At 40.3% G+C, this 13,665-nt stretch overlaps 1 protein-coding gene and 2 long non-coding RNA genes across 5 annotated transcripts in view; 1 reads left to right on the top strand and 2 right to left on the bottom strand.

Annotated features, from left to right (window-relative positions):
- Positions 1 to 942: 942 nt before the first annotated feature.
- On the bottom strand, positions 943 to 5,152 carry LOC130905996 (uncharacterized). Of its 2 annotated transcripts, XR_009061184.1 has the most exons (3): positions 5,138 to 5,152; positions 3,690 to 4,186; positions 943 to 3,588 (listed from the first exon to the last, which is right to left on the bottom strand). It is a non-coding gene; the product is annotated as an uncharacterized LOC130905996 (long non-coding RNA). The 2 variants fall into 2 exon arrangements; XR_009061183.1 differs by lacking the exon at positions 5,138 to 5,152 and having other exon boundaries at positions 3,690 to 4,987.
- The window catches only part of LOC130905997 (uncharacterized), a 25,734-nt gene continuing 14,981 nt past the window's right edge, over positions 2,913 to 13,665 (top strand). For both annotated transcript variants that reach the window (XR_009061185.1, XR_009061186.1), the window contains exon 1: positions 2,913 to 4,616. This is a non-coding gene — a long non-coding RNA (uncharacterized LOC130905997). The remainder of the gene's footprint in view (positions 4,617 to 13,665) is intronic.
- The window catches only part of zswim6 (zinc finger, SWIM-type containing 6), a 25,577-nt gene continuing 22,793 nt past the window's right edge, over positions 10,882 to 13,665 (bottom strand). The window contains exon 13 of the mRNA XM_057819827.1: positions 10,882 to 11,779. Coding sequence (XP_057675810.1) covers positions 10,917 to 11,779 — 863 coding nt within the window. The 3' untranslated portion in view covers positions 10,882 to 10,916. The remainder of the gene's footprint in view (positions 11,780 to 13,665) is intronic.

Here is a 13,665-nt window from a genome sequence, read left to right as displayed (position 1 = left end):
ATAAAACAGTGATTTAGTCACATAAATGAATCAGTGTATCATACATCGGTTTGACGAGCACATCAATGCTGTTACAATTTTTTCCCTGCCAAATCTAATGTAATAAATAAAAGTATCTAAAAACAAACTGTGTCCGTATGTAAAGCAGTTTTTGGAGTTTATTCCATGGATGCCAATGGACAAAAATTGTCAAACTACTGAGGATAAAAAGTGTACGAGTAGATAGAATTGAAAGGATCTGGAATAAAAGCTCAAAAAACTTGGCCAAGGCAAGAAAAATTAATCAGCTTGAAAGGAAGCATTTTTGTCTCGTCATTCTTCCACAATGTACTCTGCTCATCCACTTCTTTGTATTTAAAAAAGATACTGCAGCTTCAAGTATTGTGCCTCATATGTCATAAGTTAACATTTGTTGTGCATATATTTTCATATTTTCAAGCTCTTTTTATCCTTCTGCTGTGAATTGGAATGAGTTTATCGCTAGTTTATCGCTCCCACTTCAAAAGGATTGGACGTCTATGGCCGTCAGTGGCAGCCAATGCTAGGCAACGGAGCTCATTTTAGGGTTAAGGTTTCCTGTTGATTTGTGGGTATTTACGAATTACTTCCTATTGATTTTAGCTCACTTCCTGTACATTTTGGGTCATTTCCTGTTGATTCTGGGGCATTTCCAGGTCACTTCCTGTTCATCAGTCACTTCCTGTGGATTATAGGGCATTTGCAGGCAACGTCCTATTGATTTCAGGTCACTTCCTATTGATTTTGGGGCATTTACAGGCATAAGTGGATTTTAAGGGTGGGCCATATATACATATACAGTGCCTTGCAAAAGTATTCGGCCCCCTTGAATCTTGCAACCTTTCGCCACATTTCAGGCTTCAAACATAAAGATATGAAATTTAATTTTTTTGTCAAGAATCAACAACAAGTGGGACACAATCGTGAAGTGGAACAACATTTATTGGATAATTTAAACTTTTTTAACAAATAAAAAACTGAAAAGTGGGGCGTACAATATTATTCAGCCCCTTTACTTTCAGTGCAGCAAACTCACTCCAAAAGTTCAGTGAGGATCCAATGTTGTCCTAAATGACCGATGATGATAAATAGAATCCACCTGTGTGTAATCAAGTCTCCGTATAAATGCACCTGCTCTGTGATAGTCTCAGGGTTCTGTTTAACCCTTGTGCAGTATATTTTTTTTATACCTCTCGCAGTATTGGGGATGAAGTCTGGCGCCCTCTTGAGGGTGTGATAACAAAGTCATTTCTGAATATTTTTTTACTTGCGACGTCTCAAAATGTTCACTAGCATCAGACCTATCCATACGTATATAGTTTTTATTTATTTATTTATTTTGGATGCCCTCTATGGACAATAAAAGCAATAGTGTGCTATGAACAAAACTAACAATGTTGTATGTAATATATAAAAACAAATCCAAGTAGGAATATTTGATATCAGGTCATTAGAGGCTTGAATATGTTCATAAATTATAACATCAAATTTTTTGGGGAACTCAAAATTTTTTTACAATGGCAATTTCAAAATTTTTACCCCTCTCGCAGTATTGGGGATGAAGTCTGGCGCCCTCTTGAGGGTGTGATAACTAAGTCATTTCTAAATATTTTTTTACTTGCGACATCTCAAAATGTTCATTAGCATCAGACCTATCCATACGTATATAGTTTTTATTTATTTATTTATTTTGGATGCCCTCTATGGACAATAAAAGCAATAGTGTGCTATGAACAAAACTAACAATGTTGTATGTAATATATAAAAACACATCCAAGTAGGAATATTTGATATCAGATAATTAGAGGCTTGAATATGTTCATAAATTATAACATCAATTTTTTTTTGGAACTCAACATTTTTTTATAATGGCAATTTTAACATTTTTACCCCTCTCGCAGTATTGGGGATGAAGTCTGGCGCCCTCTTGAGGGTGTGATAACTAAGTCATTTCTGAATATTTTTTTACTTGCGACATCTCAAAATGTTCACTAGCATCAGACCTATCCATACGTATATAGTTTTTATTTATTTATTTATTTTGGATGCCCTCTATGGACAATAAAAGCAATAGTGTGCTATGAACAAAACTAACAATGTTGTATGTAATATATAAAAACAAATCCAAGTAGGAATATTTGATATCAGGTCATTAGAGGCTTGAATATGTTCATAAATTATAACATCATTTTTTTGGGGGAACTCAAAATTTTTTTACTATGGCAATTTCAAAATTTTTACCCCTCTCGCAGTATTGGGGATGAAGTCTGGCGCCCTCTTGAGGGTGTGATAACTAAGTCATTTCTAAATATTTTTTTACTTGCAACATCTCAAAATGTTCACTAGCATCAGACCTATCCATACGTGTATAGTTTTTATTTATTTATTTATTCTGAATGCCCTCTGTGGACAATAAAAGCAATAGTGTGCTATGAACAAAACTAACGATGTTGTATGTAATATATAAAAACACATCCAAGTAGGAATATTTGATATCAGATAATTAGAGGCTTGAATATGTTCATAAGTTATAACATCAAATTTTTTTTGGAACTCAACATTTTTTTATAATGGCAATTTTAACATTTTTACCCCTCTCGCAGTATTGGGGATGAAGTCTGGCGCCCTCTTGAGGGTGTGATAACCAAGTCATTTCTAAATATTTTTTTACTTGCGACATCTCAAAATGTTCACTAGCATCAGACCTATCCATACATATATAGTTTTAATATATTTATTTATTCTGAATGCCCTCTATGGACAATAAAAGCAATAGTGTGCTATGAACAAAACTAACAATGTTGTATGTAATATATAAAAACAAATCCAAGTAGGAATATTTGATATCAGGTCATTAGAGCTTTGAATATGTTAATTATAACATCAAAATTTATTTGAGGAACTCAACATTTTTAGACAATGGCAATTTCAAAATTTTTACCCCTCTCGCAGTATTGGGGATGAAGCCTTGCGCCCTCTTGAGGGTGTGTAACTAAGTCATTTCTGAATATTTTTTTACTTGTGACATCTGAAAATGAAATGGAAAATTTTTACCCCTCTTGCAGTATTGGAGCCAAAAGTCACTCTTGGAAGTGTGACAACTAAGTCATTTCTGAATATTGTTTTTTTTTTACCTTCAACCACTAAAAATATTCACTGGCATCAGAATAACAGTCAACAAGTCACAACAACTAGAAGAATTTTGAATTAACAGAATCTATATAACTCAAACGCACAACAACAAACTACTGCACTAGAACAACAAACAACTCAACTAGAACAACAAACAACCAGTGAGCTTTTTTTAAAAAAAAAAAACAATTTGCACACTTTTTGGCCATGTTTTTGGCTAAAGAAAATGCCACATTTGCAGCTAATGTTTGATGCCCGTAGTCGGTTAATGCAAAGGCCACATTGCCCACATTTCTGGCTTTGTGGCGTGGCCACCACTGCGGGGTCCACCTGAGTAAAGAGGGTGAATGCATTGAAGAGAGACAGATCCAGCATATGATATGATATGGACATTGGCCATCGTAATGTCCTCCAGCAGCAAGAATATGTGGCAGATGCCTGCAAATAACACACACACACACAAAAAAACACATCAGATGATGTCAGATGACCAGAGAGCTTTGATGCAAAGTTTTGAAAAAGACATAACATATGCTTACCTGGTCCAAGTGATCGACTGCCGCTTTACACAGATCGTAGTCCAAAATAATCTTGGGCTTTTTTTTTTAGACAATCTGCTGGATAATGTCGTCCGGGCAAAACAGATTGACAGTAGTCTCGGGGCTACTGATCCTGGCAATTGCAAAAAGCGTTGGGCCAGGCAATAGAATAGGGGGCAGGTTGAAGTGCCTCGAAACTTCATTTGTAGAGGACCACACAATTTCTTGGTTTTTGGCAAGCCATGGAGTGCTGACCTGATTCTGTTGTTGTTGCTCCTCTGCTGCTTCTGCTGTAACCTCCTCAAAATCCTAATCATCATCCTCTTCCTCCTCTCCTACAAGTGGCTCAAAATCTTCATCATAGTCTTGTGACACATCATCCTTTTCATCCATTGAGTCTGTGGGACATTCCTCCTCCAACACCATTTTTCTTGCCTCCTGAAGAAAAAATATTCTCGCCATCTCTGCTCACCAGCAGTCACAGGGAGTAAAATGGCCTTTGAGTAGTGATGGGACGAAATGAGCCGAGGTTCCGAAGCTTGTGTCGAGTAATGGGAGGGGGGTTTCCACGAAGCTTGTAGCGAGGCACGCTTCATTTCGGCAAAACCCGGAAATGATGACGTGGGAAGCCTTGCCGGCGGCCGGCGGCCGGCTGAATCTCGTGAGTGCTTCGGAAGTGATCCAACGTTTGGCGCACATTGCAAAAACAGGACAGACTACGGTATAAATTGGTTGAAAACGCAATGGCGATCGCCTGTTATCGCACATTTTGTGGATTTCGGGCTCCTGTACTTGTTACATCTGTGCGCAACAGTGCAACCAGTGCAATCTTTTTTCGAGCCTTGTCCTTTGCTTGCGATGGAACCTGCGCGAAAAGAGCGATCCTCCCCTGTATGGGAACATTTTGATTTGATTGCTTTCAATAAGGTAAGGGAAAAAAACTACTTTAATATAAATGTGAGTGTGTGTGTGTACCTATCTGAACCAAACATCTACAGAATGAACAATCCATTAGTGTACTGGGAGGCACAAAATAATACCTACCCAAATTTATATAAACTGGCACTCACATTTCTCTGCACCCCAGCTTCATCTGTGCCTTGTGAAAGAATATTTTCTAAAGCTGGTGAAATATTTTCCCAAAAAAAAAGAAACTGTTTAAAGCCAGCCACTGTGGGAAAGCTATTATTTCTAAATAAAAATGAATAACAAATTACCCTTAGCACTTGTTGTATTTTGTTCACATACTAAATTACTAACACAAGCACATTCATATCTTTGTCTTAAGCAAATAGCCATTGAATTCTTAACAATGTTGACGTCTTGGGCTTCTAGACCACTTGATGGCGCCATAGGGTAAATGAAGTACCATGAAGCTTTGCTACATGTGCAAACCAATTGGCTGCAAAGCTTCATTGCTTCATGAGGCTTCATTTGGCCATCACTACCTTTGAGCCGTTGGACCCCATATAAAGTTGTTTACAAACGTGACCATTCACTGAGCCAATGGGAGGAGGAAAAAGTAAAACATTCTACCAATAAGAGTTGAGATTCAATAAACAACTGCATTTTGAATTCTCAAAATGTGTCACATCAAACACCTTTTTGCGCCCTGCAGACAAGGTGCTTTGAAGTGCATTCAAAGCCGCCTTCTGCAGACCTCTGCACGCAAAAGTACAAGCACACACATACGCACACGCTCGGCGACGTGAGAGTGCGCGTGCATGTACAAACGCACACGATTTCTCCCACAGTCGCGTCATAAAGTCAAACGTCACAAAAGTCAACTCATACTGTCCCATTGAACAGGCAAAGTGCGCGCGCACACACACACACATACCCACATACGCGCGTGCACACCCCCACCCTCACACGCGCGTGCACACACCCACTCACACACAAGTGTTCGTGAGTCCACACACTGGCCCGTTCGATCAAAGCTCAACATGAAAACTTGTTTTTTTGGTAGTAAGTAAATGCGTTTGACAATGAGGGATCAATCAAGAAAAATGATAAATAATAGTCTAGTGTCCCCTGCTGGATTTTTTGTTTTTAAGATATTCATCCAGGATCCGTTACAATCTCGTGTCAGTTGACACCCCGCTGAAGCCATAAATTGTGTAATCGTGGGAAATGCACTTTCACACACCAGGTGGCAGTGCATCAAAAAACATGAGAAATTGGGATTTATAATGGGAGTCAATGGGGACGAAAGTTGGCGTAATACTCTCTGCGTCACAAAAAAGTAGGCCTCCCACATATAATAATGACAATACCAATTTTGAAATTGTGGATGGTGCCATTTTGAAGGTAAACATGTTTTGACATTTTTTGACAATTTTCAGCCCTCTAGCTTATTTTTTGATATGCTTTATATATGATAATATGATGAGTAACAAAGCAAAACGCCAGGATTTGGCGCAATACTGCACAAGGGTTAAAGTGCAGAGAGCATTATGAAAACCAAGGAACACACCAGGCAGGTCCCAGATACTGTTGTGGAGAAGTTTAAAGCCGGATTTGGATACAAAAAGATTTCCCAAGCTTTAAACATCTCAAGCAGCACTGTGCAAGCCATCATATTGAAATGGAAGGAGCATCAGACCACTGCAAATCTACCAAGACCCGGCCGTCCTTCCAAACTTTCTTCTCAAACAAGGAGAAAACTGATCAGAGATGCAGCCAAGAGGCCCATGATCACTCTAGATGAACTGCAGAGATCTACAGCTGAGGTGGGAGAGTCTGTCCATAGGACAACAATCAGTCGTACACTGTACAAATCTGGCCTTTATGGAAGAGTGGCAAGAAGAAAGCCATTTCTCAAAGATATCCACAAAAAGTCTCGTTTAAAGTTTGCCACAAGCCACCTGGGAGACACACCAAACATGTGGAAGAAGGTGCTCTGGTCAGATGAAACCAAAATTGAACTTTTTGGCCACAATGCAAAACGATATGTTTGGCGTAAAAGCAACACAGCTCATCACCCTGAACACACCATCCCCACTGTCAAACATGGTGGTGGCAGCATCATGGTTTGGGCCTGCTTTTCTTCAGCAGGGACAGGGAAGATGGTTAAAATTGACGGGAAGATGGATGCAGCCAAATACAGGAACATTCTGGAAGAAGACCTGTTGGTATCTGCACAAGACCTGAGACTGGGACGGAGATTTATCTTCCAACAGGACAATGATCCAAAACATAAAGCCAAATCTACAATGGAATGGTTAAAAAATAAACGTATCCAGGTGTTAGAATGGCCAAGTCAAAGTCCAGACCTGAATCCAATCGAGAATCTGTGGAAAGAGCTGAAGACTGCTGTTCACAAACACTCTCCATCCAACCTCACTGAGCTCGAGCTGTTTTGCAAGGAAGAATGGGCAAGAATGTCAGTCTCTCGATGTGCAAAACTGATAGAAACATACCCCAAGCGACTTGCAGCTGTAATTGGAGCAAAAGGTGGCGCTACAAAGTATTAACGCAAGGGGGCCGAATAATATTGCACGCCCCACTTTTTAGTTTTTTATTTGTTAAAAAAGTTTAAATTATCCAATAAATGTTGTTCCACTTCACGATTGTGTCCCACTTGTTTATTCTTGACAAAAAAATTACAATTTTATATCTTTATGTTTGAAGCCTGAAATGTGACGAAAGGTTGCAAGGTTCAAGGGGGCCGAATACTTTTGCAAGGCACTGTATTTTAAGTAGGAGCGCCTGCCCAGTTGTTAAGAACTTTTTACGATAAATACGTATATAATGGCAACTGTTGACTTCAGTTGGAGCTTTGTACTGGCGTGATCTGGAAAATCTCGTTTGGTGTCGCATTGTTGCGCTAGCGATGATTATAAACCTATAGAGCAAAGTTTGATTTAGCCTCGTCTCCCGGTGTAGGCTCACACCGGTACTCGCTAATAGGGTAGCTATCAGTGAGCTAAGCCGCGCTAGGCATTATGGGAAACGTAGTTTTGAACTGCTGTGTTTGGAAACATGCTGGTTGAATAGTTTGTCAGTTTATTTTGGTTATTGTTTGCGTCAATCTAGAACATTGAATGAGAATAAAAATTGAGAGTGAATAACAAATTCTCAACGACAATTGTCGTGGTATTAATTTATAAAAATGTTCATGTGGCACAAGCCCACTGTGTGTCTGCATTGACTGTACTATATTTCCACGGGTCTGCACAATATTTTATATATCTATACTATATGGCTTCTTTTTTTTTTTTTTTTTTTTAAACTGAATTTTTCTGTTCAGACGGAGGAGGCACACTTTAAATATATTAAAGTCATATAGGCATCTTTGAGTGAACTTATAGTAAAATTCAAGTACCTTGAGGCCGGGCCGACTGTCCTCTTTTTTTGGAAATCAAAATATGGTCACCCAAATGTTGATGAACTCGGGAAGAATGCAAGACTGCTTTCTTTGATGTTCCTGATGACTTCATCAATAAATTGTATGAATCCTTGCCGAACTGCATGGATGCAGTGCTTCAAACCCATGGAAGTTATACAAAATATGAAATTTGGATGTCACAGCACCACTACTTAATTTGTTTATGTTATTTAACATATTTTTGGATTTGAAGTACATTTTTTGTTCAATTTTCACACTACTTTCTGTCGGCGACAAAACTTTTGTGTTGTCAAAATTTGATCTTTATGTCTTCATTAAATGATAAATCTTTTTTCAGTGAAACAAATATATTTTTGTACATTCAACATCATTTGGCAGGGTATTAGCTTTCATATGAGCCATTTCTGAAACCAAATGAATAATCAAAAGTCAGGCTATTAACAATTGTTTCTACAAAACGGATAACCGACAAGACTTTTGTCACGGACTGTATATAAAGCAGTTTTGTCATTTTTTTTTTCATCCACTTCTTTGTATTATTTTTTTTGGTATTTTAAAAAAGATACTGCGTAGATACTAAGTAATAAGTATTGTGCCTCATATGTGTCGTCCATATATTTTCATATTTACTTTGTGCTGCTTTTTTTAACAAGCAAAATCCCTGAGGTTTCAACGGAACCAGTGAAGAAAAAAAAATGGCCGTCAGATTAACTTTCTAAACAGAATTCTGACTTGAAAGCATACTTTCAAAAGTCTATATAGTATCGCATAAAGCTCTTTTTATCCTGCTGTGAATTGGAATGAGTTTATCACTAGAAGACGTCCAATCCATTTGAAATGGGAGGGTGGCAGCGAATGAACGGATGATCATTGACAGCGGATTGGACATCTATGGCCGTCAGTGGCAGCCAATGCTAGGCAATGGAGCTTATTTTGGGGTTAGGGTTTCCTGTTGATTTGGGTATTTGTGTGTGGGTATTTACGAATAACTTTCTCGTGATTTTGGCTGACTACCTGTACATTTTGGGTAATTTCCTGTTGATTCTTGGGCAGTTCCAGGTCACTTCCTGTTCTTTTGTCACTTCCTGTTGATTATAAGGCATTTGCAGGCAACATCCTATTGATTTCAGGTCACTTCCTATTGATTTTGGGGCATTTCCAGGTCACTTCCTGTTGATTTTGGCTCCCTTCCTGTACATTTTGGATCATTTCCTGTTGATTTTGGGTCATTTCCAGGTCACTTCCTGTTCATCAGTCACTTCCTGTTAATTTTGGGGCATTTGCAGGCAACGTCCTATTGATTTCACGTCACTTCCTATTGATTTTGGGGCATTTACAGGTCTATTCCTATTGATTTTGGCTCCCTTCCTGAAGATTGTGGGTCATTTCCTGTTGATTTTGGGGCATTTCCACGTCACTTCCTGTTAATTTTGGGGCATTCACAGGTCACTTCCTATTGATTTTGTCCCCCTTCCTGTACATTTTGGGTCATTGCCTGTTGATTACTGGGCATTTGCGGGTAACGTCCTAGTGACTTCGGGTCACTCCTTGCTGATTTTGGGGCATTTACAGATTCTGTTGATTTTGGGCTGCTGAAAGGGAAGGGACTCAAGACCGTCCCCAAATGAATAGGAAGTGACTCAAAATCAACAGGAAGTAACCTGTAAATGCCCTAAAATCAACAGGAAGTGGCCGTTAAATGCCCACAAAACATGCTCTGGTTTCAGTGCCATTGAGCTAACGTAGACACAATTCTAAAGATTTTGCTAGCAAACTGTTGCTTTTTAAAACAGTGGCACGTTTTTTAAAACAATGACACCTTTTTAAAGTCATCGATTCTTGGCGATAGCATATTGATTTTGGGCCACAAAATATCAGGATGTATCACTTTTTTGATATATTGTCACACCTCTAAGATACATACAGTGTACATACAGTACTAGGCCCAACCGTAACCCTACATTAGTGCCATATAGATGGATACTGAAAGAGGTACTGACTGGTTGTTCCATTTGGTTTGAAGCCGCCCGTCTTCAATAAGACTTCAGTGGCTGTTAACATTTGTGTTCATACAAAAAACTGCATAGGTCTTGTAGTCGCATCATTCGTAGTAATGTTCATTTTTGGCAGATTTTTAAGTGAGTCTATTCTTATTACATTGGTGGGTTTAACAGCGGTTCACTGCTGTCTTTTGACATTCAAATCTTGTTACGTTGGCTGAAATGTTCAAAGACTCCATTAGTGCTGCAACGATTAGAAAAAAATATTCGACTTAAATTTTGTTGCTTCGAGTATTCGTTTAATTAAAGTGTCGTTGTAATGGTTTATTTTGGAAGTGTTTGCATTTAGTTTTATTGATTAGGGTGGATACAATGCCATTTGGTCTGCCTCTTTTCACATGGCTGAATTCAACTGCTCCCTGTTAAGACCAACGTAAGCTAAGTTTTTGTTTGAGCTAATGTTTTTTTAATGCATTCATAATTTAGTTTATAGGTATATTCAGTCGCTTTCTGTGTCTGAACCATTTGTTAAGAGCATTGTAAAAAAAAAAAAAAACTAGCATTTTAAGCATTTTATAGCATTTAAGCTAGCGTACTTTTTCTGTGCAAGCTAGCTAGTTGTTTTGCTGTACATAGATCCTCATTTTAAAAAATAAAAAAATACTGTTTGAGGCTGAGCTGAGGTATTTTAATTTTTCATGTTTCTATCCGATTACTCGATTATTCGAACTAACTAGTCCATCGATTAATCAACTACTAAAATATTCGATAGCTGCAGCCCTAGACTCCATAAGGCTTTAGGTTCACTTCAAGTTGTAGGATAAAACTCAAGTAAAAATGGTGTTTTGGTGTTTTTTTTTTTTTTTTCTACATCTATCAGTCGAATCGCTCTCGCACAAGCCTCATGAGTTTCTTTTTGCCCTTGTGGAGCTGCTTGAGTTTGTCGATGAACTCTGTAAACTGCACGTGGCTGTCGTGGGCCATTAGGAAGGTGTCGCGCGCCTTGCTGAGGAACTCGATGAACTTGCCGTAGCGTCCCGGGGTGATGTGCGTGAGGCGCAAATGCGCGGTGTTGATATAGGCGTCCACGGTGGCGTCCAGCAGGTCCCGTAGCTGCGCTTTGTCCAGGGAGATAGGCTCGCTCGCGTTCCTTCGACTGTCCGGCACGGCTAGGCCGGGAGCGGTTGGCGTACACCGGCCCAGAATGTCCGACAGCACCGTGGCGCACTTGACGTTCTTCATTACCAACGGGATGACTGCCGTCAGTTCGGTCTTGCCCAACGAGTGGCTGAGAGAGCAGGCCCACAGGACGTGGTTGATGGCCGGGTCCGTATCCTGGTTGTAGTTGAGGTTCAGCTGAGTTATAGCCAAGGTGGCAAGCTTGTATGCCCGCACCGGGTAGTCGCGTTTTTCCATGTAGCGCGCAATCCTGAACAGATTCATGTAGCTCATGCCCGCCGAGGCGGCATCTAGCACGATCCCGTAGGCCGTCTCGAAAGCTGTGTGGTCCTTCTCACACAGCTTTAGGGCCAACAGGGCGCAGTTCTCCGGGTCCTTGACTGCGCACTGCAGCGCCAGGGTGCGCGCCGAGTTTGCCAAGTTCTCCTGCTGCCGAGAGTCTAAGTCGAGGTGCGCCGAGGTGCTGTAAAACACAACGTCAACAGCCACCTCCTTGGTGGCCTCTTTGGGGGTAAACAGGGTCTCCCAGCCTTGCATGATGCTCTCCAGCGCAGACACACCTGCGACACATGAATGAGAATGGATTTTTGTTATTTTCTTGTGTTAGCATAGGATTTAGTTTACGTGGGAGACAATTGGCACACCCAGAGATCACTTGCATCCAAAGCTCTTTTCAGGCATACAGCAAAGTCCGGTAATGTTCCGGTATTTACCCGTGTCGCACTCATGTCAGAAGGCAATTACCCAGATACAGTACGGCAAATAAGTATTTTGTCAACCACCAATTGTGCAAGTTCTCCGACTTGAAAAGCTTAGAGAGGCCTGTAATTGTCAACATGGGTAAACCTCAACCATGAGAGAAAAAAAAAAACAGAAAATCACATTGTTTGATTTTTAAAGAATTTATTTCCAAATTAGAGTGGAAAATAAGTATTTGGTCACCTACAAACAAGCAAGATTTCTGGCTGTCTAACGAGGTCTAACTTCTTCTAACGAGGCTTCACTCGTTACCTGTATTAATGGCACCTGTTTTAACTCATTATCGGTATAAAAGACACCTGTCCACAAACTCAGTCAGTCACACTCCAAACGCCACTATGGCCAAGATCAAAGAGCTGTCGAAGGACACCAGAGACAAAATTGAAGACCTGCACCAGGCTGGGAGAACTCTCTGAAGAATTTGCAATAGGTAAAACGCTTGGTGTAAAGAAATCAACTGTGGGAGCAATTATTAGAAAATGGAAGACATACAGTGGGGAGAACAAGTATTTGATACACTGCCAATGGGTTTTCCCATTGGCAGTGTATCAAATACTTGTTCTCCCCACTGTACAAGACCAATGATAATCTCCCTCGATCTGGAGCTCTATGCAAGATCTCACCCCGTGGCGTCAAAATGATAACAAGAACGGTGAGCATAAATCCCTGAACCACACGGGGGGACCTAGTGAGTGACCTACAGAGAGCTGGGACCACAGTAACAAAGGCTACTATCAGTAACACAACGCGCCGCCAGGGACTCAAATCCTGCACTGCCAGACGTGTCCCCCTGCTGAAGCCAGTACACGTTCAAGCCCGTCTGCGGTTTGCTAGAGAGCATTTGGATGATCCAGAAGAGGACTGGGAGAATGTGTTATGGTCAGATGAAACCAAAATAGAACCTTTTGGTAGAAACACAGGTTCTCGTGTTTGGAGGAGAAAGAATACTGAATTGCATCCGAAGAACACCATACCCACTGTGAAGCATGGGGGTGGAAACATCATGCTTTGGGGCAGTTTTTCTGCAAAGGGACCAGGACGACTGATCTGCGTAAAGGAAAGAATGAATGGGGCTATGTATTGAGAGATTTTGAGTGAAAATCTCCTTCCATCAGCAAAGGCATTAAAGATGAGACGTGGCTGGGTCTTTCAGCATGACAATGATCCCAAACACACAGCCAGGGCAACAAAAGAGTGGCTTCGGGAGAAGCATTTCAAGGTCCTAGACTGGCCTAGCATGTCTCCAGATCTCAACCCCATAGAGGGAGTTGAAAGTCCGTGTTGCCCAACGACAGCCCCAAAACATCACTGCTCTAGAGGAGATCTGCATGGAGGAATGGGCCAAAATACCAGCAACAGTGTGTGAAAAGCTTGTAAAGAGTTACAGAAAACATTTGGTCTCCGTTATTGCCAACAAAGGGTACACAACAAAGTATTGAGATGAACTTTTGGTATTGACCAAATACTTATTTTCCACCATGATTAGCAAATAAATTCTTTAAAAATCAAACAATGTGATTTTCTGTTGTTTTTTTCCCACATTCTGTCTCTCATGGTTGAGGTTTACCCATGTTGAGAATTGCAGGCCTCTCTAATATTTTCAAGGGGGAGAACTTGCACAATTAGTGGTTGACTAAATACTTATTTGCCCCACTGTATCAGCGACTTCACAGTGAACACACAAGAA

Source organism: Corythoichthys intestinalis, chromosome 17 (genome assembly GCF_030265065.1).
Source record: "Corythoichthys intestinalis isolate RoL2023-P3 chromosome 17, ASM3026506v1, whole genome shotgun sequence".
Lineage (NCBI taxonomy): Eukaryota > Metazoa > Chordata > Actinopteri > Syngnathiformes > Syngnathidae > Corythoichthys > Corythoichthys intestinalis.
The sequence above is the reverse complement of the archived record's forward strand: the minus strand, read 5'-3'. Positions and strand labels throughout refer to the sequence as shown.